Source organism: Marmota monax, unplaced genomic scaffold, assembly GCF_021218885.2.
Source record: "Marmota monax isolate L192 unplaced genomic scaffold, Marmota_monax_Labrador192_F-V1.1 WCK01_AAM20220418_F8-fsc00069, whole genome shotgun sequence".
Lineage (NCBI taxonomy): Eukaryota > Metazoa > Chordata > Mammalia > Rodentia > Sciuridae > Marmota > Marmota monax.
In genome coordinates, this window is record NW_026695243.1 from 3,995,131 (window position 1) to 4,018,733 (window position 23,603).

Here is a 23,603-nt window from a genome sequence, read left to right on the forward strand (position 1 = left end):
CAGTGACATCAGCTGGTGGGGGTGCAGCCTAGCAGAGGGCACACAGAGGTGGCACTGCAGAGCCCAGGCCTGGTATGCCAAGGCACCCTGTGTCCTGATGAGAATGCTGCATAAGAAGGGGAGTGAGCATGAGCAGGGGCCCAGGTCTGAGTCTGCCATGACCTGCTTAGAAACTCCCCACTGCCCAGCGGGGCAGACCTTTAAGCCTGTCCTTCTCTCCCATATGCCACTCCTGCTAATGCATTCCTCGGGCACACTATGGGCATTTTCCAAAACCTGTGCACATGGGTCCTCCCTCAGTCACTACACACACAGCCTGCAAGCCTGAACTACAGCGCCACCTCTTTTAGGAGGCTTCCCAACCAGTGCCCCTCTCCCACCATGCTCCTGTCTCAGCTCCCATGACTCTTGTCTACATCTTAGCAATTCTTACACATAGGGCACTGTCTGTTAAGGGGTGGGGAACTCTCAGGACAATGCTGCTTGTGGGTCTGCACATTCCACTGGTAGGTGCTCAGGGATATCTTCTAGACCTGAGCTTCCCAATTGGAACTGGCTAGAGGTGTGCTCAGATGTTAATCCTTCAGCCCTCGGGTATCCTGGTAAAGCATGAAGTACCTTTTAAGCAGCTGTTACTGGTTGCTGGCAACCTCATACTAACCCGCATGTATCACACATGCTGTCATTTTCTCTGATGCTACGATGGGAAGCATAGTCTCGACAGAGGCCCTTCTCCATTCTCTCCAACACATGATACAGCCCTCAGAAGGCAGGGAATTGAGTCTTTGTGACCTTAGAAGCTCTTCACTTCTCAGTTGCCATCAATTCCTCCCCCTTGGAGAATACAGTTTGGGGTAACAGAACCACCTGGATCTTTCTGCCATTCCAGGCTGTCAGAGCCTAGAGGTGACCCACTGCTCCTTGTCAGAAACAGCTTCCCAAATTCTCAGCTGCAGCCTAGGCCTTTCTCTCCTTTCCTTCCAGATCCAGGCCCTGGAACACCTCTTTTCTACCATATTATGTCTCTGCTATGGGGGGAAAAAGGCCATCAAATCATAAACTAGTTGTGTGTATGTATGTGTCTGTTCAGTACTTGGGACTGAACCCAGGGCACTCTACCACTGAATTGCATCCCCACACCTTTTTATTTTGAGACAGGGTCTCACTAAAGTGCCAAGGCTGCTCCTACCTCAACCTCTGCAGTAGCTGCCACTGCACCCAGCAGAAACTGTTTACTCAACCTCTGCAGAAACACTAACCAGAAACTGATACTGTCACACTTCAGTTCTTAGCAAATCAATTTGCAGTTTCACTTCAACACAGGACTGACCTCACCCCACCATAGGCCCAGCCCCCTCCAAACGTTGTTTTGGGACCCACAGGAGGAGGCCCCAGACTCACAAGTAAAGAAACTTCAAAAGGATAATTATATGCATTTGAAAGGAGAATCAAATACACTTTGAAATAAGAGGAGTTATATAGTAAATAAGGTCAAATAAATATGAACAAAGATCACAAATTTGAAAAGATATTTGAAAAGGATTAATGTCAGTATAGGCTCAAAAGAACAAAGAAAAATATGACATTGAATCGCTGTAAAAGGTTCATGCTGTGCTACTTCAAGGAAGTAAAACAATGAGAATATGATACCTGGTTTTATGATTTATGTGACAAAATTATTTTGTTGAATGTGGAAGGGCTGATCTCAGCATCACCCCAGATTTAAAACTTGTAAGCTCTGAGCCCCCTGCTGCCCATCCCTGCACACAGATCTGTTTTCTTCCCTTTGCACTTGTGCCCTCTGGTTTACTCACTGTGCTGTGGCTCTTGCACTTGCCTATCTGAGGGGCGGTTCTATAAGAAAGGACTGCGGCTGCTCACTGTTGTGTCCCCATACTCAGCAGAGCCCAACAGAGAGCAAGCCCTGGGGATTTGCTGAAAGAAGAAATGAGCTCTACTTCTGATTTGGCTCCACAGCCTCCAAGCCACACAGCTGGCCCACTAATCCCCACTGAGAAGTGGCAGCACAGCGATGTAACAGGAAGCAAGCATGGGTCACGGATGGCCAGAGCCTGACATGCAAGCACAGGCCTGACACACAAGGGAGCCAGGTGTGATGACCTGTCACACCCTAGTGGTGCTGATGGACCCAGGCTTGGTGCTAAGGCCTGTCTACACAGCACTGCAACCCCAACCCCTGATCCAGTTAGCAGTATCCACTATCTGCTAACCTCAACCTTGGAGTGGCAGGAAAACAGAAAACAGACCCTAAAGGAGATTGCACGACTAAGCAATAGCACTGAACTTTTCAAACCCTGATTTGCATAAATTTGGACCAATAGCATTGACCCAAGTACTGTATAGATCCCTAGACTAGCACACTCAAGCGGCAACCCCTCTCATCTTCCAGGAGTTGTTTCTATTTATACTCGAATGAATCCTACTCTTACACCCACTTATCCTTGCGGGTGCATTTCATTCACTAGACAAGAACCCAGAAAGAAGCCGGGTGTGGTGGCACATGCCTATAATCCCAGTGACTCAGGAGGCTGAAGCAAGAGGATCCCAAGTTCAAAGCCAGCCTCAGCAACTTAGTGAGACCCTGTATTTAAATTAAAAAAATAGAAAAGAGTCTGGGGATGTGGCTCCATGGTTAAGCACCCCTGGGTTCAATCCCTGTACCAAAATAAATAAAATAACCCAAAAAGAAGAAATTGGCAGTGAGTTTCTGGGGTCTACTGTGACACTGGAGGGTACGGTCCACCATTAGGAGCTGAGCTGCAACGCGTCACTCAATGGCAGTGGAGAAGAAACGTGCTTTCTTGGCTGCAGAGGCCTGTAGCTTACGCAGACCACACCTGCCAGCAGAAGCAGAGTGACTCCAGCTGCACTTCTGTCTTATTTGCTCAAAGGTGGGAGTGCTTTCCTCTGCCCACAAGATCTTCTGACCAATCCCTTCTCTGAGGCCAAGTGACACCACATAACACTGACTGGACCCCCAAGGGCAAGGAGAGGATAAGGGAAAAAAAGAGCAGAGACAGCAGGAGGGTCTGGCAGGAAGTGAGATCGCAGGCCATTCGGGTTTGCTCCGCAGAATGAGAGCAAAGGCTCAAAGGAAGGATAACACAGCAACACTCACCCTCTGAGTGGCCACAGAAACTGCAGGACATGTACTTGTCTTGGTCCCTCTGGGACAGCCAGCTTGAAGCAGAGACTGCCTCATTTGCTCTTTTTATCTTTCTAACAGGCCAGACCTGGGCTTGGCCCAGAAATGGCACCTGTGTAAAGGGAGTGGGGTGGAGACCAGCACTCCTGCCCCACCTCACCCAACACCCTGCACAGTACAATGAGGCAGTTAAGACTTCAGAGAATGGCACTTTATTTTAAGACTTGATTTTTTTGCCATGATTTTCTACTGAGTCTTCTAAGATGGTATCGTCTTCTTCAATAGTGACCAGAACCTTCTTGCCCACCAGATTGAAGATGTCTTCAGGCAGATACCCTTTGGGCTCACTGACCTTCACAGTAAGCATATCCAGTGTGAGAATGGTGCCTTCTGGAATTTTCACTTTGGCCACCACTGACTTGCCCAGCTGTGGAGAATAGGAGCTCAGTGTCAGATTCACAAAAGGAGCTCCTACACTGCATCACACCCAAGGTCCCTGATCAGTCTCCACAGGCACCTTGGGAGCAAGGACTCTGTTGTCCCCATAGTGCCCACTCAGGTCCTCGCCACTGTGGAGTGGCTTCACAGATTCAGAGGAGGCCCTTACAGTCTAGTGCAAGGAGAGGATGAAGCTATGGAGAGAGCCAGATCTAATGCCCATTAGCTGGGGAGAAGAGCATTCTAGTTTTGCTGAAAAATGGGGGAAAAATGGTATTTGTATCTTTTATTTGTTTGTTTGTTGTTTGCTGTACTGGGGATAGAACTCAGGCTAGACCCATTTTAACTTTTATTTTGAGACAAGTTCTCACTAAATTGCCAAGGCTGGCCTTGAACTTGCCATCCTTCTGCCTTGGCCCCTGCCTAATAACTGGGATTCATCAGTGCCTACACCTTGTGAGATGACTGTCAAGATCAGTGATAATATGTGGTGTTCCTGGGATGCAGAATGCTCTCAATACGTGAAAACTAGCCACTCTTGTCCTTACCCAGTTCAACATCTCACTGTAAACATGGAGAGTCTAAGGCCCCCGGGACAGCTGACTTGAGCAAGGATGCAGCCAGCCAGCATGAGAACCTGGAGGACACTGCTGACTCAGGGACACACACCCAACTGCCACTTTGATAAAATAGGACTATGGTGGGGGTGGGGTGAGGGGCTCACAAGTCAGGGAGGGTGACTGTCATTTGAATGTCAGGAAAGGGGCTCTGTAGGAAGGGGCACAGGACAGGCAGGTGGGAGGAATAAAGGCTACCTGTAGCCCGTGACCAGCATTTCTGCTCTCCATAAATGCTTCAAAACGTTACTCCAGGCAAGGCCCCAAGATATCAATTCTGCTTGGAATTTAATGCCAGGAAAACATATCTGTCAACCGATGATTACCAAGCTATGCACCTCACTGTGTTTCACTGTTTGCTCAGGAGCCCAATCATGTGCTCAGCTGCTTCATTCCCATTCTGATTTCTGGTGGGTTTATCTCCCCTCTTCCTCTATAGGTTAGTTTGATTCCTTTTATCATTCATTTCCCAGTATATGTGCACCTTTAGTTTGGGGGCAGCAGCAGGCAGGCCCCACTACAATAAAATGTGATGACCTTTACTATGCATGCCTACCAGCCCTGAGAAGCCTGGCTCTACCCTGAGGCAGGAAGGTCCAGGCCACAGCTTCTAAGAAGCCCAGAGAGGGTCCGTGTGCCAGGAAGTGTGCTCAGCTTCACCATCCTGTCAAGGCCAACGCTGCTAAGGGATATGGGCACCATCGCCCACCAGTGCATTCACCCCTGCCTCCCATGCTTAGAAATGCCACAGGCTTTCCTCTTCCACAGGACCCCAGATTTGGCCCATCTCCTGGAATCCAGCAGCACCAGAGCCACAGGCTTTAGGGACTTTCAGTGGAAGACTCTAATGTGATCTGACCAGAGAAATGGCCAGAGTTTCCCACTGTGTAGCACATTTCCCTTGTTGCTCATATGAGCCTGAAGGAGGTCAAGAGGGGTTGGGGCAGCATTCCTTTATCCTTCTATTGGTCTGGTCAGCTAGAGCTGGGAGTGACCCCACCGCTCAGGCACGTGTACTAGGTCCCCCACAGAATGGCAGAGCCAAGCAGAGCTGGGCAGCACCCACCTTCTCATTGCAGGCCATCTCACAGGGCAGCAGCTGCTTGGTCGGGGAGCCCAGCGCCCTCTCCACAAGGCGCACGGATCGCACCAGCTCAGCCAGTTCTCCAGGCTCCAACGAGGCTGAGTGGTCACTCCCCTTCCAGGTCTTGTCAAGAGTTATATGACGTTCCAACACCTTGGCCCCCAGAGCCACTGCGGCCACAGATATTGCTATGCCTGTTTCATGTCCAGAATACCCAATGGGGATATCAGGAAAGAGCTTCTGATATTCCTTTAAAATAGAAAAAGTAAAAAGGTCACCCTCTGTGGTGCTTTGTGCATAGTCCCTGGAGTCAGGCAGATCTAGGATAAGACCCAGGTTAGCCACTCACTAGCTGCTAAGCCATGGGGGAGATACTAGGAGATGCTCTCAGCCTCTTTCCCGGGAATAATAATACATGCCAGGGGTTGCTCTGAAGGCAGGAAACACATTGAAAATGCCCCAAAGCATTATTCTTATCATTAAGAATGCATTTTGGAGGCTGGGGCTGTAGCTCAGTGGTAGAGCGCTTGCCTAGCATGTGTGAGGCACTGGGTTCGATCCTCAGCACCATATAAAAATTAATAAATAAAGGCATTGTGTCCATCTACAACTAAAAGAAGTATTAAAAAGGAGTGCATTTTGTGGTACAGCCCTTGCCAAATACATATGAATCCCTGTGGTCAATACCTAGCAACACACAGATTACATTTGGAAGCTGAAGCAGGAGTATCACAAGTCTGAACCCAGCCCAAGCAACTTAGCAAGACCCTGACTCAAAACAAAATTGAAAAATGGAGCTCCCCAGCCCCTGGGGATTGAGCCCAGATTGACTCTGGGCTCAATCCCCAGTACTACAACAATGCCAAGAAATGCATTTTAAGAATGTTCTGTCCTGCAAAAACCACAAGGAATAATACATGACTAAAACTAAATGCCTATGCTCATTCAGAACTCATCTGTCATATTTAATTAACCTACACTGCAGAAATCAAATGTGCTATATACACAAATATTATCATCAATAATATATAGAGTACGTTGGTAAAAATGCTAAATGATGAATCAGATATCTATAATTCACTAAACACAACAAGACATTCTAGGATGGGTAAGTCTTGTCAGTGAGGGTGACCAGAAACCTTAAGTACAGTAGAAAGACTCAGGCAGGGTTTCATAAAAGATTAGGATAGCACCATATAAAAATAAATAAGACCAGGAAAGACCTGGAAAACCAGGCTTTGTGCAATGGAATGCAGGTCATGGAATACCTATATATCTAATGTCACTATAATGTATTGATGATAAACACATTCAAACACACACATACACATCCATTCTAATTAGTTGAATTTCAGTTGCTAATAGAAAACTGATTTCACAGTTCTCTGGGGAAGATGGGCACCTCAGCTAATCAAGAGACTATACAGTATGGTTCAGGCTGAGTATCCCTGAGACAATAAGAGACCAAGGATTAGGACTCAGCCCAAGCTCTGGTTCTACCTTGGCCCTAAGACATCTATAAAACAATTAAGTTGGAGTAGATAAAATCTTGGGAGAAAATTCCCTTAAACTGCTCACTATCACAAGTTTGAGCATCGGGGATGCTCAGAATTAGAAAATAACAAGAGCAGCAAATAGCACAGCAGCAAAGCCCAGGGTTTCAAGGTCTCCTGTGAAAAAAGACAGATGCCTGCATACCGTGTCTACCACAGTACTGCTCCCACTGTAGCCAGGAGTGGAATGACCCTATGGCCATTGAAGGATGGGTGGGTAATCACAATATGAATACTAGAATCATATTCAGCCTTAAAATGCAAAATTCTGATATGTGCTACAACATGCATGAACTTTGAAGACACATAAAGGATATAAGCCAGTAATTCACAGAAGAAGAACCTATAATGGCCAATATATGAAGAAAATATAAGCAGAGCCAATTATAAGGACTCCACTTTAAATTTTATAATGAGAGAAATTAATTTATTGCCAGCCTCTCTCTAGAACACATGAGCTTTCTCAACTACTTGGTTCTAAGCTGATTCTGCAACAGAAAGACTGTCAGAGATGTTTAAACTACAAAGTACGCCACGGTTGGTTAGAATTCTGCTTATATAAAAGGCTCTATCTTCCCTACGTTCTACACAGTAAAAAGCCATCACGCCACAGCCGCATTCCCTCTGCTCACCGTGATGACACGCAGGTTGGCATCCTCGGGCTGGAGCGGGTAGGCGCTGGTGCACTGGAGGAAACAGAAGTTGGGGTTGAGGGGCTTCACGATCTGGTAGACCTGCTTCATGGTGTCCATCGACTGCATCCCGCTGGAGATCACCATCGGACGACCTGAGGAGCCCAAGACTTTCTTTAAGGGTTCAGACTCTCCCACAAACACATCCCAACCACTGTGCTCACCATTCAACCAAACCAACAGCATTTCTAGCCACTGTGCAGGAATAGAGTTGAGTGTGATGGGCTCCTGCCCTTGACCATGGGAAATGTAGACTCCCCTCTGCCCCAGTACTATCCTTCAGCAAAGTGAATTAAGAAGAGAAAGGAACCTCACAGGCCTGGGGGAAGATGAGCATCTCAGCTGATGAAAAGGTCACATAGTATGGTAATCTGAAAAGCTGAAATCTGAAATGCTCCTAAAATCTGCAATACTTCTGGCCCCAATCTTTTTGGATCAGAGACCTTCAACCTGTAGGATGACGAGTGACCACTGACCCCTCTCCCCCCCCAATTCAAGAGCATAGCTGAGTGTGAGAACCAGAGCTTCTACCTCCAGTTGTGCCTGGGCAGAGCTCTGTCCTTGAGTTTCAGATGTCTTGTCTATGAGATCAGTAGAAAGCAGCAGAGTAATCTGACCTGCTTCCATCCCAGGGTTACTATGAGGTCAAATGAGATCAGTCATGTTGTTAAATCTTTTTATAAGTCATCACGTATAGACATAGATAGAATAAGCTTACGGAATGTTTCTCAAATCAGTTGCCCCTAAAAAGTTTTCACCTACTGTCATACCCTTCATTTCCTATATAATTAAAAAAAAATATAAGGCTAGGGTTGAGGCTCAGTGGCAGAGCCTAGCATGTGTGAGGCACTAGGTTTGATTTTCAGCACCACATATAAATAAAATAAAGGTATTATGTCAATCTATAACTAATTTTTTTTTAATGTACATATTGGGCTGGGGTTGTGGCTCAGTGGTAGAGTGCTTGCCTTGCATGTGTGAGGCACTGGGTTCGAATCTCAGCACCACATATAAATCAATGAAAAAAAAAGGTTCGTCAAGATCTTAAAAACAAATTTTAAATGTACATATTTATGGGGTACCACGTGATGTTTATACATTCACAATATATATACATTGTGCAATGTTCAAATCAGGAAAGTATATCTCCTCAAACATCATTTCTTTGTCACAACAACATTCAAAATGCTTTCTCCCAGTTTTTTTTAATAATAAATGGTACATTATGGTTATTTATAGTCATCCTACTATGCAATAAACACCAAAACTAATTTCTCTTATCTAACATAATTTAGAATGCATTGACCAACCTGTCTCCTTCCTCCCCCTTACCCTCCCCAGCCTCTGGCAACCACCATTCTATTCTCAACTTCTAGATTAGGTTTAAAAATTTTTTTAATTAAAAAAATTTCTTAGAAAATTGTCATATCCTTACCTTCTTGCAAGTTAGCACATTAAAAAGCGGATGCACACTGACTAAGGAGGTTTCTGAAGTTTATCTTCATGAGACCTACTTCAACGTGGGCTACCACTAGGCAGGTAAAAATATGAAGGTTGGACTCCCTCAGGTTTTGTGACAAACAATGAAACTCACCTTTTTTGGCTGTCTTTTCCAGATAAGGAAAATTGTTAGTGTCCCCAGATCCAACTTTGAAAAATGGAACATTCAGTTCATGCAGAAACTCAACTGCCATCTACAAAAATGAAAGAGAAGCTCTTTTTCACTACTGTTCTAGAACAGTCCTATTCTTGAGGCAGGCAAGGGGTGAGGCAGGAACAGGAAAGCCCCTCCTCTTACCCGAGGGGGACTCTCAACAACTTGAAAGTGGGAGAGAGCTGTTTGCAGTCACCTACATTCAAATTTGAACATTCCGTCCTATCTACCCACCCACTTGTCCCAATACACACGTAGTGCTGGAACGATCATCCCCCTGGCCAGACCCTTCCTTCCCCAGGTCAGGGAATAAATGTGAAGGGTCAGGAACTGACCTTGACTCAGTAAACTTGACAGTGAGAAAGTGAATGGCCCTCAAAGGCTTTCTGTTCACTCAAGACCAAACAGCCAGGAATGGAGGCCTTTTCAATCCTTGTCAAAAAAGGGAAAATGGAGCACTTTGGGCCCAGCCCTGACACAGTGATTCATATCTGCTGGAACCATCAGATCCAAGCCCCTTCAGACTTCAACCATGCTGTCCACAGAAAAGCAAGCCTCAGTCATGTTCTTCTGACACAACATCGATACAATACAATACCTATTTAGGGTCCTCAACATCCTTAGCTGGGATTCATCAGGAACACTGAGCATATTGGGGCCTGGGATGTAGCTCAGTGCTGAGCACATACCTGGCATGTACAAGGCCCTGGCATGTACAACCCCAGCACCAACAAAAAACAAAATAAAATAAAAATGGCTAGAGTGATCAGCAAATCATTATAAGAATAAAATCTCAGATTGCTGTTAAATAACAAGAACCCAAAAAACTACTTCCATTAAGGTATATTTGGCATACCATAAGCTGCATTTAATATACATGGTTCCAAATGTAGAAGTTCTATCCTAAAATACTGCCTGAAATTAAGAAGTAACTTAGGACTTGATGAGCCAGGCCAGTGCATCTTACACTTTGGTATGTGCATACAAATCTTCCAGGGATCTTGCTAATATGAAATACAAATTCTGCTTATCTAGGGTGTGGGACCTGAAAGTCTGAATTTCTATAAGTTCCTGAGTAATGCTAATGCTGCTGCCCATGAATCACACGCTAAGTAGCAAGGAGCCAGACTACTAAGCATAAGCCCAGAGGGTAGGAGGTGGTAAGAAATGCCATGAGAAGGTCATTCCTCAAGTGGCTCTTTAACCCACTGTGGCTAGAACTTCATCTGTCTTCCTAGCAGGCACAGAGCTACTACAAACACAGTAGCTGTGTTCAGAGAAAACTGTGCTCCTCTGTACATCTTCTATTAACACACAAGTGGGCAGGCCAGGCATGGTGGTACTTGCCTATAAACCCAGCAACTCAGGAAGCTGAGGCAGGAGGGTTGCAAGCTGGAGGCTAGCCTCAGCAAGTAATGAGATCCTGTCACAAAATAAAACAATAAAAAGGGCAGGGGATGAGAGTACCAGTACTGCAAGCAAATAAATAAATATGGTGGGGCTGGGGTTGAGGCTCAGTGGTAAAGCGCTTGCCTAGCATGTATGAGGCCCTCGGTTCGATCCTCAGCACCACATAAAAATAAGTAAATAAAATAAAGGTATAAAGTAAATAAATAAATATGGTGCTGCAGAACCAGGAAGAGTGGTTACCAAGCCAGTTCAAATGCATTCTATAACCCTCTTGGTCCAGGAGACACTGTGCAGTATGACCAGAATGCCACCCCAAGTGTCTGAACCACTTAAAATGCACTTCTTGCTGTTCTTCCCTTTGCTTTAGTTTTTTTCTCTTCTCCCTGCCATATTCCTCTCCTTTGTATGTGTCACGCTTTTAACCAACCCTAAAATGGGACTGAAAACTGCTTTTTGTTCAGACCCTCCTCAGGCACCCACGTGGGTGCTTTTCCACTGAGCTACACCCCAAGTCCTTTTATTTATTTATTTATTTATTTATTGTTTTGAGACAGGGTCTTGCTAAGCTGCCAAGGCTGGCCTTGAACTTGAGATCCTCCTGCCTCAGCCTCCTGAATTGCTGGGATTACAGGAGTGTACCACCACAACTGGTTCATTTTTAATATATTGATTGAACAAAGTCTAATTTTCCCAATCTTCTGACTGTATCTGGCAGCTGAAGAGGGTATTTTCTATGTAAAGAGGGAAACACTTATACTAAGTTTTCTTTTAGATAATGCTCATTTGGTGGAAAAGTGGCCCTCCAGGGCATGAACACCTAGATGAATGAGCCAGCACAGGAATGGGGCAGAGTAAGCAGGGGTGGGGAGGCCATGTGCATAAAAAATCATGGCTCACCTATAGGGGCTGTGAGATCTGCATGAAATTCTCTAATTAAATGTTGAAAAAGGGACGATTACTGTTGGGAGGGGAAGGGTGTGCACCATTTTGCTGCCCTCCTGTGGGATCTGTCGCCACCTAGTGGTCAGTTAGAAAACTGCTGCCTCAGATTCTTACCCTGTAACGGCTGCCAACTCACCATCTGGAAGATCCTAGCCTTCACCCAGGTCCCTCAGGGTGCATCAGAGCCTGGTGGTCTCCTCTTCATAGACCCCTTGGCTTCCCCTATCCTGTCTTCCCTGTTGTCAGATCCCATTTCCATCTAGGGCACAATGAATCCAGGCAGTCTCATGACTTCTCCCTCCCTTCTAGTCTTCTGGAGTCTTGTCTGAAGGGAACTCAGCTGATCAGACCCTCCTCAGGCACCCATGTGGGTTCAATGCACAGAAAAGTTCCCAACAGACTGGTTTGAGGAAAACACCAAAACCATAGTTCCTTAGCGGTCCCAGTAGATGGACTTGTTTTCATTTTAAGCCTACTGTTTGCCAAACCTATTTGGCTCAGAAAACTTTTTAGCTCTAATTCAACTAATTAATGAGATTGACAACATGCCTACGGAACCTCCTTTTGTGCTGTGTATTGAGAAACTTAGGCAACCACTGGTCTAAGGTGGCGGGTGGGGGGGGTCCACAATAAAAGGGCTCTAAAGCCCTCTTATTGCCCCATTTCTGAATTCTGTAGGAGGGTGGGGGGAAGGCCTGCGGTGAGGAGTTGGGGAAACCAGGGGTGCCACAGGGTGAGGGGAAACACACAGCCATAAAAGCTGGGCTTGCCCTTAACTTCAGAATGCCCAGAGCCATCTGCTGGTGGTGGCAGGGAAGTAGAAGGAAAGGGCACTGCAGACGCAGGTGTAGGAGGGAAGGGCAGCTCTGCCAGAATGGTCACCTTGTGTGAAGGGGGCGTGCCCTGCAGGGCCCCTCTAAGGACACAGCTTCCATCTGCTTCCTTGGTAGAACTATCTGTTCAGGCTAAAGACGCTGCTTATTTCTGCTGAGCTGCACAGGTCTCAGTGCACCTTCAGCCAAGAAGGGCCCTGATAGCTTTCTGGCCTTAAAACGTTGACACACCTTAACCTTTCCTTTAGCACAAAGAGAACGCCCTAGAATAGCACGTAGGGTGGAGAAAACCAGCACTCAATAAATGTACTATCTACAAGGAAGTCAGGGTGGTTCAATACCGGGAGCCACTTACTGGGTAAACACAGAAGAAGGAATCAACACAACCCACTCCAACAGCTGGCCGGACAGGAAATGTTAGTGCAGCAAGGCAAAGTTGATTAACTCTTTTGTAAAGGCTTTTAGGAATGCATTTTCCCCATGTCCCTGAGTTAGCTAGGAGACCCATTGGGAACAATCAGCATTCTGAGGACAGAGACACCTCCCTGCCCAAACAGGTTGAAACAGGAAAATTCCAAGGGCTCCAGGGGACAGGACAGTTATCACTGATAGGAAGACACTGACATGGCACTGTCCTTGCCCCCACAGGCTTATCTTACTGAAGCCTCCCCGTTGTGGGGGGCACCTTTTCGATCCCTAGGGCTACTGTAGCTACAAGAGGTTCCGTGAGAAGCCCAAGCCACACAGGCAGCATCAGTACCAGGACCTGAGTTCAGAGTAGAGTGCCACGGGCCAGTGTCCAGGACACCAACCAGAAGGGCAGCTGGGGTGTGAAGGGAAAAGAAACCAAGAAAGGATTCAGGTGGAGGCAGCCAGCCCCTGCTACCAAACACCCGGGCTCCTCTCTGTCTCCGAACTGCTTCTGGTCCTCAACCAAAGTCACCTGGAAGAGATGACCTAAAGAAGTGCCTTTTCCTCAGCAGTCACAGATGAAAGGAGGTGCCCTCCTCCTGCAGGCAGACCCAGCAGCTCAGGGCCTGGAAGCATGGCCTGGGAGTCCTCATCCTACACGTAAGTCACTTGATACCATCTTCTGTGGTTCTTTGCTGACTCAAGACCTTAGGGCAGGAAAGCTCTTGGAAAACAGCTTGTTCACACACAGAAAAGGAAATGAAGGTCCAGGCAGGCCAAGTACCCCCATGTCCCGGATCTTAGCCTAACATTTGCTGAGCGCTGACTATGCTTTTATGTCAGTGATCACATTTAATCCTCACAAGGACCAGATGGCTTCTGCTACTAACCCCACTTTATAGCTGAAGAAAGGAGGCACAAAGAGGTAAAATAACTTCCATGTGGACACACCAGTAGTGATAGGCAGAGTCATATTCAAACTCAAAATCTGACCCCAAGGTCCATTTTCTTAGCCACAGGACCACACAGCCAGGGTATGGGCCACAGGGCAGAGGTGCACACCATGTGGTAGAAATGTACTATGCCACTGGGTATTGTACCTCACAGCAAAAGTATGCACCACGTGGCCAGGGAGTGTGCCGCCATTCAGGCAGGACATGCATCAAACAGCAGAGGCGTCCAGCACACAGCAGGGTGTTCACTACTCAGCACGGGCCCCAAACGTTTTGATTTTTACATTCTTAAAACTTACTGATAAAAAAAAAAAAAAAACTTACTGATTTTTCGTTTTTATCTATTTGTTTACTGAATTAAAACTGAGGGGCTGAGTTGGTAGAGTGTTTGCCTTGCATGCACAAGGCCATGGATTCAATCCCCAGCACCACAAAAAAATAAAAAATGAATAAAACTGAGAAAAAATTTAAATTAAGTTGCAAACTTCTGACATTGGATTTTTTTTTTTTTTAAAGATGAGGTCTTGCTATGTTGACCAGGTTGGCCTTGAACTTTCAATCGTCCTTTGTCAGCTTCCCAAGTAGCTGGGATTACAGGTGTGTGCCATTGTGCCCAGCTGAGACTGGTTTTTATGCTCAGCATTTATATATATATATATATTTTTTTTTTTTTTTTGGCACAGTGATTATATCCAATGACACCTTACCACTGAGCTATATCATTAATGCTTTTTATTTTTTATTTTGAGATAGGGTCTACTAAGTTGCTTAAGGCCTTGCTAAATTGCTGAGGCTGGCCTCCAACTTGTGATCCTCCTGCATCGCTGGTTTTATAGGTGTGCGACACCACACCTGTCTTAGCGCTAATATTCTTGATATGCATCACAGCTGTTGTGTGCAAACAGTTTATTCCTTGTCATTGCTATTAATATTCTGTGGTATGGATGTAGCAAAATTTAATCATTCACCTGCTAAAGAACATTTGGGTTATACTAGTTTTCAGCTACTATGAATAAAGGTTCTATGGACACTCATGTATAGATTTTTGTTGACATTTTTTTGTGGCACTGAGGATTGAACCCAGAGCCCTGAGTATGCTAGACAAGCACTTTGCCCTTGACCATACCCCAGTCCTTATTCCTTTAGGGATAATATCAAATGACAACTGGCAGCCCATAATAAGCTCATGTCTGGTTTTAAAAGAAACTATCAGTGTTAAGTGGCTTAATTGTACAATATGTGAATTATCTCTCAATAAAGCTGTTTTAAAAAGAAATTACCATATTGTTTTTTAGAGTGATTAGACCATTCTATATACCTCCCCTCCAGCAATGAGGGATCCACTTTCTCTGCAACCTTACCACCATCTGGTGTAATTATCCCTTGTTATTTAGCTATACCGATGTCTGTACAGTCATAATTCAATGTGATTTAAAACAGAAATTCAAGGGCTGGGGATGTAGCTCAGTGGTAAAGCACTTGACTAGCATGCATAGAACCTTGGGTTCAATCCCCAGCACTGGAGGTGGTAGGAACTGAGAAAATTTTAAATCATAAGATTAGATGAGGATAAAAGAAAAAAATTGGACATTCTGTTTGATCTTTGAAGGATACCATCAAGTAAGTGCAAAAATCTATAGAATGGGAAAAAATTATAATACTTATTATCTTAGAATTTGCATTTAGGATTTTCTCCAAAAAAGATACATGTACAACCAATATACACAAGATGTTCATCATTAGCTCAGGGAAATGCAAACCAAAACCACAACAGGATAGGACTTCACACCCAATAGGATGGTTTGAATCAAGAGAGATAGAGGGCTAGGGTTGTGGCTCAGTGGTAGAGTGCTTGCCTCATATGTGTGAGGCAATGGGTTTGATTCTCAGCACTGCATATAAATAAATGTATAAAATAAAGGTCCATCAACAACTAAAAAATGTATATATATTTTAAAAAAGATAGAAATAAATTGGTGAGGATGTAGAAAAATTGTAATGCTCAGACACAGCTGGTGGAAATATAAAAGGATATAGCCACTTTGGAAAACAGTGCCAGTTCCTCAAAAAAAAAATTAAACATAAAGTCAAACACATGACCCAGAAATTCCACTCCCAGACATAAGCCCAAGAGAAATGAATACATGTCCCTACAAAATTTATACATGAATGTTGATAGCAGCGTTATTCCCAGCAGCCCAAGAGTTCATCAACTGATAAATGAGTAAATAAAATATGGAATATCCATTAACACTAGCTACTATTCAGCCATAAAAAGGAGTGAAGCAGTATCAATACATGTTGCAACACAGATGACCCTTGGAAACAGTTACATGAGAGGAATCTGACTCACAGATTGTATGATCTAGTTATATGCAATGTCCAGAAGAGGCAAGTTTACAGAGACACAGTAGATCAGTGGTTGCCCAAGGCAGGGAGAATTGGGGTTCTCCCTGGGGGTGGGGGTGCTACTAATGGTTAGTTTTTCTTTTAGGGGTGATTTTTTTGTATGGGGAGGTACCAGGGATTGAACTCAGAGGTAGTTGACCACAGAGGCACATCCCCAGTGCTATTTTGTATTTTATTTAGAGACAGGGTCTCACTGAGTTGCTTAGCACCTCTCTTTTGCTGAGGCTGTCTTTGAACTCGCGATCCTCCTGTCTCAGCCTTCCGAGCTGCTAAGATTACAGGCGTGCTCCACCATGTCCAGCTTGGGAGTGATTTTTTAAATGGGATGCAGTAATGGTTGCACCCTGCAATCCTCCAAGTGAACAGGGTTTTGAAAGAACAATATTTAACTGCAGGCAAAATGTTGATTTGTCTTTTGAAAACAATCCGATTTTTTGAAGGATACCACAGAGAATTTCAGAAGCTCTCTCAGGCTATGCACACTCAGAAGGATTAACACAATGATGTCCCTGAAATGCCATACTGGTTTGGTTCTGTTACCAATATTTATATGACTTATTCCTTTCTAAAATGGAGGCTGATGTGTCACCAGTTCAAAATGAACTTGAGGAAGCCTAGTTCTCAGATATGGAAATGGAGGCAGAGTGAGGCCTCTGCCTCAGTTAGCAGGGCAGGAATGAACTGAAGATCAGCAATACCTAAGCAACATTTCTCGGTAGGTATTCCTGGGGGGAAAAAATCTGTCCCCTTCCTCCCAAGGCAGCTCCTAGGCCCAGAGTCTAGTAAACATCAGATTTCGGCCAATATCAAGGGTGGAGAAGAGCAGGGGAGGCCCAAGACTGTGCTGAGCTTTCAAACATTTACTGCCTCAGTCTAATATTCTGGGAGCCCAGACTGATGCCAAGGGCAGGTGAGAAGCCTACCTAGGCATCAGATCTGCTGCCTTCAAGACCCATCTCCCAGCGTCTGACACTGAACAAACTTCCTGGCTCCTTTGACCCTTCCTTTATTCATCTGTAAAATGGGGCACTGTAGGGATAAGATATATTACTGTAGGTGAAAATGCTCTGTAAACTACCAAGTATACTTTACTTAATTATTAGTGGTACTGGGAATCAAACCCAGGGCCTACGCATGCTAGGTAAGTGCTCTACCACAAAGCTACATCCTCAGACCTGGAAATGGGTATTAGATGAAACCTATGAATGCCAGGTGTAGTGGCAAAAGCCTGTGATATCAGCAACTTCGAAGGCTGAGGCAGGAGGATTGCAAGTCTGAGGCCAGTCCAGGCAAATTAGTAAGACGCATCTCAAAAAATAAAAAGGCCTGGGAGTGTAGCTCAGTAGAAAAGCACCCCTGTGTTCAAGGACATGACTGTGTTAATCCTTCTGATGTGTGTACAGCCTGGAAGAGTTTGAGATTCTCTGTGATATCCTCTAAAAAAACAGGACTGTTTCAACAAACAAATCACAATATTTTGCCCATAAATACTGTTCTTTCAAAAACACACTTGCAAGATTATAGGATTTATCACCACCACCAAGAGAAAACCTAAGAACATTTTTATGTCATGGTGCAGATGGGACCCAAAACCTGGCACCAGATGGATCCTTCCAGGATATCAGCATGGCAAAGCCAGCACCTACGCATGACCACTCCCTTCTGAATGATGCCAATGTCACCTTACTGAAGTCAGTCACACTCCAGCAACATATCCTGGCTCCTAATCTAGGCCACTTTCCACTGGAGAACCTAGCACAACTTGGGTGTACCATGAACTTGAGGGACCCTGGAGGTGCAGTGTGGCTGTCCCCTATTCCAGAGACAACTTGTTTTTAAAACTACAGTACTCTTCTCACCAACTTCACTAGGCCTTGGCACCTGATGGCTTCCCACTTAGTTGGGCACAGAAAAGTGGCTAGAGCTGGCTCTAAGCCAAAAGACACCACACTGCCTGTTATCCCCTGGGTCTGCTAACATGGCACATGACAGCAGAGAGCTCACCTCATCCATGCCAGACGCAGTGAAGAAGATGCCAATCTCCTCGGCGTATCGCTGCAGCTCCCGGTATTGGTCATGACTGAATTCCAAATGGCGTTTGTGCTCCCCATACGTCTTCCCCCAGGAATGCTTTGAGGTATATGGCCTTTCCAGGGCTTTCCGATTAAACTTGAATTCCAGCTCACTCTTCTGAAACTTGGCACAATCAGCTCCACACTCCTACAACACACAGAAGGACACCTGTCTGTGACCTGATATGCATTCTCACTGAGAGCAGAAATGTTGGGGCAACTGCTATGACATCATTATCTTTAAAGACCACGAGGACTGACAGAGACATTATGAGACTCCAAAAAAGGAATGGGGTGGGGGTGGGGGACAGGGGAAGCAAGAAGAGTCTGGAAGGATGAAAAAAAAATATTTGTGGATGGAAGATTCTCTCCTCCCCCTATATTTCCCTCTTAAGGTGTGGAAAACTTCAAGGCTTTTTTTGCATTGTTTTGCTTTGTAATATTAAAAGTGCTGAATGCAAGAGCTAAGGAATATTTTAAGTTCTGTAACTCAGAAGATAGTAAAATGAGCACTGGGCCAAGATTTAGGAAAGAAAGTCAAATTCTGGCTTAACTCTGACCCTAACTCTTAGATAAGGTTATTTTCCATCTCTGGACTCAGTTTCTCTCTGTACTCCAAGGCCAAGCTGAGTTAGCACTGTACTGAGGAGCTCCTTACAGAGTGGGGAAACAAAGGGACAGGGCCCCGTGCTCCATTCTCTGACTTGAACAATAACTACTCTACTTTTAGCTGTTTTGTACTCATGCTTTTCTATACAACTTTTTGTTTGAACAATAGGTTCTACAGCAAAAATCACACAAACGAATCTGAGAAATGCCTAGCTTAGGTGATTTCTACTGAGTAGAAGAGATTCCATAAAAATGGGAGCTGCATGCAGTGGTGCACACCTGTAATGCCAGCTACTTGGTGATTGGTTGGTTTGGGTACTGGGGACTCAACCCAGAGGCTTTACCACTAAGCTATATCCCCAGTCTTTTTTATTTATTTATTTATTGAAGAAAGGTTCTTACTAAGCTGCTTAGGGCAGCTGAGTTGCTGAAGCTGGCCACAAACTTGCAATCCTCCTGTCTCAGCTTCCCAAATTGCTGGGATTGCAGGTGTGTACCCCTATGCCTAGTTAATGCCAGCTACTTGGGAAGCTGAAGACAGAAGGATTCCATGTTTGAGGCCGGTTTGGACAATTTAGTGAGACCTCTTCTAAAAAAAAAAAAAAAAAAAAAGTGCTAGGGATGTAGCTCAGTGGTAGAGTGCTTGCCTTGTATGCACACAGCCCCGGGTTCAATCCCCATTACCAACAAAAACCAAAATGGAACATCTGACTTTAAAAGCTAAGTTGGATTACAAATCTGTCTCCCATCTCCCAAGATTGTTTCAAAAAAAACTCAACAGAAATATTAGGAAAAACCCTCTAAAGTCTCAGGTTGCTGCCATCTCTATAGACACAGAGGCATTCAGGCTGTTTAAACCCTCTTGGGTCCACCAGAAACATCAGTGGACTCCCACTCCTGGAAAAAAATTAAAATCACAAGATGGCACAGTCAGGATTTGATGCTGGAAAGAAGTTAAAAGAATGTTAGAACTGCAATTGGCCTTGGGCAAGGGACTTCTCATTATCTAGATTGCTGTGTGTGTGTGTATGTGTGTGTGTATTGAACCCAGGGCCTTTTGCATATAAGGCAAGCACTCTACTGAGTTATATCTCCAGCTCCAAGAGTTTCTTTGTACAAGAGTTTACTGCTTCTACGATGGCAAATCCAAGGGGTATGTGGCTCAGTGGTAGAGCAAATAAGCGCAAGACCCTGGGTTCAATCCCCAGCACTGCAAAAACAAAAGCATTAGAAGTCCACCATGAGCAAAGGGTGTAATATTTCATTTGCACCATAATCTGAAAGTTACAGGTAAATTTCTAATTGTAATAATTTATGCATTATGTATTATACATCATAATACATTTCATTAATGTAATTATAATAAAATAAAACTAATTGAAAAAAACTCTACCTTCAATACTGCAAACAGATTTAGGGTTGTAGCTCAGTGGAAGAGCACTTACCTAGCATGCACAAGGCCCAGAGTCTGATCTCCAGCCCTGGGGATGTGGGGCAAAGAAAAAGAAAAAAAAAAAATTTGCAAGCAAGCTGTACATAACTATACTCTGGATAGGCTTACAAATGTAAGTCCATCTACAAATTGCAGCAAAGTCAGAATAAATAATAAGAATTTTAAGAAATTCCAGTGCTTTATTAATTTATTTATGGTATTGGGGACTGAACCCAGGGGAACTTAACCAGAGTCACATCCCCAGCCCTATTTGTTCTTTATTTAGAGACAGGATCTCACTTAGTTGCTTAGTGCCTCCCAGTTTCTGAAGAGGCTGGCTTTGAACTCTGGATCCTCCTGCCTCAGTCTCCCCAGCCACTAGGATTAAAATAGGATTATAGGCATAGGCCACGGTGCCCCACCCTGCTTTCATTTTTAAACAAAGTACCTGTACATACTGTGAACCAAGAAAAACTGGGAACTAGAGGAAAAAAGTCCCCTGCCCAAGATTATTGAGCTAATAAATGGTGTACTGATTCCAGGGGTCTCGCAACTATAATACAGCCTCAGGCCTATCATTCTCTTCCCCGTGGAGAACTGTCTTATAAAATTACTTGAGAAAGTATGAAGAAAAACTAACTTTGTTTCCACGGTTTCCTTATCTCTCCGTATTTTTACAACTTCAGCATGTAAAGAGATCACACCTTGGAAAAATAGACCGCTCCTCTAATTAAAAGCAGTAATTTCCCCTACAAAATAACTTTAGAGTACAAAAGTTTGGAGCCCAGAGGCTAAGAGCAATTAGTTGTTTTTGTTTTTTCCTTTAATGCACTTTTTGCTAGTTGTGTGTCCTTAGGCAAGTCATTATCTTCTTGAGACTTTAATATGAAAATGACAAGGATTGGGGGGTAGTTTAGTGGCAGAGCCCTTGTCTAGCATGTGAGAGGCCCTGGGTTCATTCCCTAGACCCCAGCTCCACATAAATAAATAAGTAAAATAAAATCCACAGCTTCTCATGCCTCAGGTTGTTACGGGGATTACACAAGATGAAAAACATGACAGTCTGTCTCCTCGAAGAAGTTTCATGGTCTAATAGAGAAAGAGGCTTAAATGGTAAATGACAACTCGATGCAATACCCAAGTCTGGATCGGGGGCAGGAGGTGGTGGGAGAAGACCAGGAGAAATCATCCAAGTAATCTTGAATGTAAGTGGAAATTTACTAAGAAAACAGGAATATTCACAAACATCATATCACTAATAGCTGTCATTTATAGTCTTATGTGCCAAGTACCAATGCCAAAAGTTTACATGAGTTACCTTATTTCATCCTCTTAACAACCCTATGAAGTACTATTATTTATCAAGCTGGGTTTTCAAGCAAGGAAACAGAGGCTCAGAGAAGTTTAGAGACCTGGAAGAATATGAACTCAGAGCCCCGGTTTTTAACCATTTCACATTGCAAACACTGGGAGTGGCAGGGGAGAGAGACCACAGTAACTCCCAGGTATGGGAATTTCCTGGAAGTAAGTCAATATAGCAGGAGGATGTCAGAAGAAATAGGCAGGAAGGGGGGCCAGGTCATTAAGATCTTGAAGGCTACGAAGGGAGTCACTGACGGGTCAGACAGGGTTGAGACCTGATCAAATCCGTATTGGGCGGGCTGGGGATGTGGCTCAAGTGGTAGCGCGCTCGCCTGGCATGCGTGTGGCCCGGGTTCGATCCTCAGCACCACATACAAACAAAGATGTTGTGTCCGCCGAAAACTAAAAAATAAATATTAAAAAAAAAAAAAAAAAAAAAAAAAAATCCGTATTGGGGGGAGATTATTTCAGCACCAGAGGGGAAGGTAAGAGGTGGGGTTAGGAGGCAACTGCTGAAGCTCAGACAAATCAGGAGGAGGTGGAAAAGTGAGGAAGAGAGGTTGGAAAGACTTAGAAAAAGGCAAAGGCGAGAAGGAGGATGCAGGGGATGAAGTAGAGAAGGTGTCCCGGGGTCCGGTGGCCGCGCCCCTCACCTTGGCTGTGCGGATCATGCGCTTGGCCACTTCCAGGTCGCCTTGGTGGTTCTGGCCGATCTCGGCGATGATGAAGCACGGGTGCTGCCCGCCCACCCAGCGCCCGGGACACAGCTCCAGCTCCAGTGGCATCGTGGTGGCTCGCGCTCCCGCACCGCACCTCTCTGCCGCAGTGGGCCCGACAGCCGCTGCCTCAATCACTTAAGTACGCAGCCCAGCGGGCCCGCACGGCGGCCACTCCACGTCAGCCCGCGGCCGCCGCGCAGCCAATCCCTGGGCCCAGCCTCGCTCCCGGCGGCCAATCGGATCTGGGGGCGTGGTCTCCAGCGGGAAAGCGGTGGGGCGGGGCGCGTAAGCCCTGCTCCTCCAGATCCTGGAGTGTGGCTGGTTTCTTGCCTGGAAGTGCGGGCTGTGACTGTCCCCGGGTCCTTGCAAAGCTTTGAAGGAGGCTGACGGCCGCCTCGGCAGAGCTTAGTCTATGTCTAGCTCCTAAAGGCGTGGCAGAGCGCGCCCTGCGGTGTAATGGAAAAAACAGGGATTCCGGAATTGGAATCCGAGGGCTGGTTGAGTCCAGCGCCTGCCACTAGCCAGCTTTTCATGAGTACGCTAGTCCTCCTGAGGATTTTTTTTTTCCTTCTTTTCTGACGATGGTAAATAATATAGAACCCCTAATCACAGTGCTTGGGTAGTAAGTTTTCAGTTAGTAGATGGCCATTCCAATTACATGACAGGCAACCAGATCATAAAGCTCCACTGACTTGTCCAGTGCCCCCCAGAAAGTCAGCAAAGGTGAGACTGGGATCATGGGCTGCGCCATCCCAGGGCTCCTACAACACATTTGATTGGATTTCAGACCAAGTTGAGAAATGAGTTATCTGGTTGCTTGTTTGACTTACCAGAACTGATGAATAAAGTAACAAGATGGCAAGGAGGGAGGGTAGGTTTTGGTCATGTCAGTATAAATGTGCAGTTGGAACTGCCCAACAGGCAGGAGGACACACAGCTCTGAAGCCCACAGTGGACGTCAGGACCTGAGAGAAATCTGGGAGCCAGTCAAGAAAAGAATGAAGATAGGACAGATTGCTGAAGGAGAGAGCCAGGGGAGGGATGAGCAATGTGCAGTTGCCTGGGAAGAAACAGAAATGAGACCAGAAGCCATCCACAGAGAACGAAGGAGGGGAGATGCAGTGTGTCCAAGGCCAGCAGCAGCCCAGGAGAATGGGGATCAAGAAGAGATTAGTGGCCAGGTGGTGGTGCATGCCTGTAATCCCAGCAGTTTGGGAGGCTGAGGCAGGAGGATCAAGAGTTCAAAG

General features: G+C 45.3%; 1 protein-coding gene across 1 annotated transcript; it reads right to left on the reverse strand.

The window, feature by feature from the left end:
• Window positions 1-3,362: 3,362 nt before the first annotated feature.
• On the reverse strand, window positions 3,363-22,515 carry Nans (N-acetylneuraminate synthase). Its single transcript, XM_046457214.2, has 6 exons — window positions 22,291-22,515; window positions 18,167-18,382; window positions 9,145-9,244; window positions 7,491-7,645; window positions 5,288-5,554; window positions 3,363-3,593 (listed from the first exon to the last, which is right to left on the reverse strand). Exons 1-6 carry the CDS (start codon window positions 22,420-22,422, stop codon window positions 3,384-3,386), a joined length of 1,080 nt encoding a protein of 359 aa, XP_046313170.1. The 5' UTR covers window positions 22,423-22,515; the 3' UTR covers window positions 3,363-3,383.
• Window positions 22,516-23,603: the final 1,088 nt, after the last annotated feature.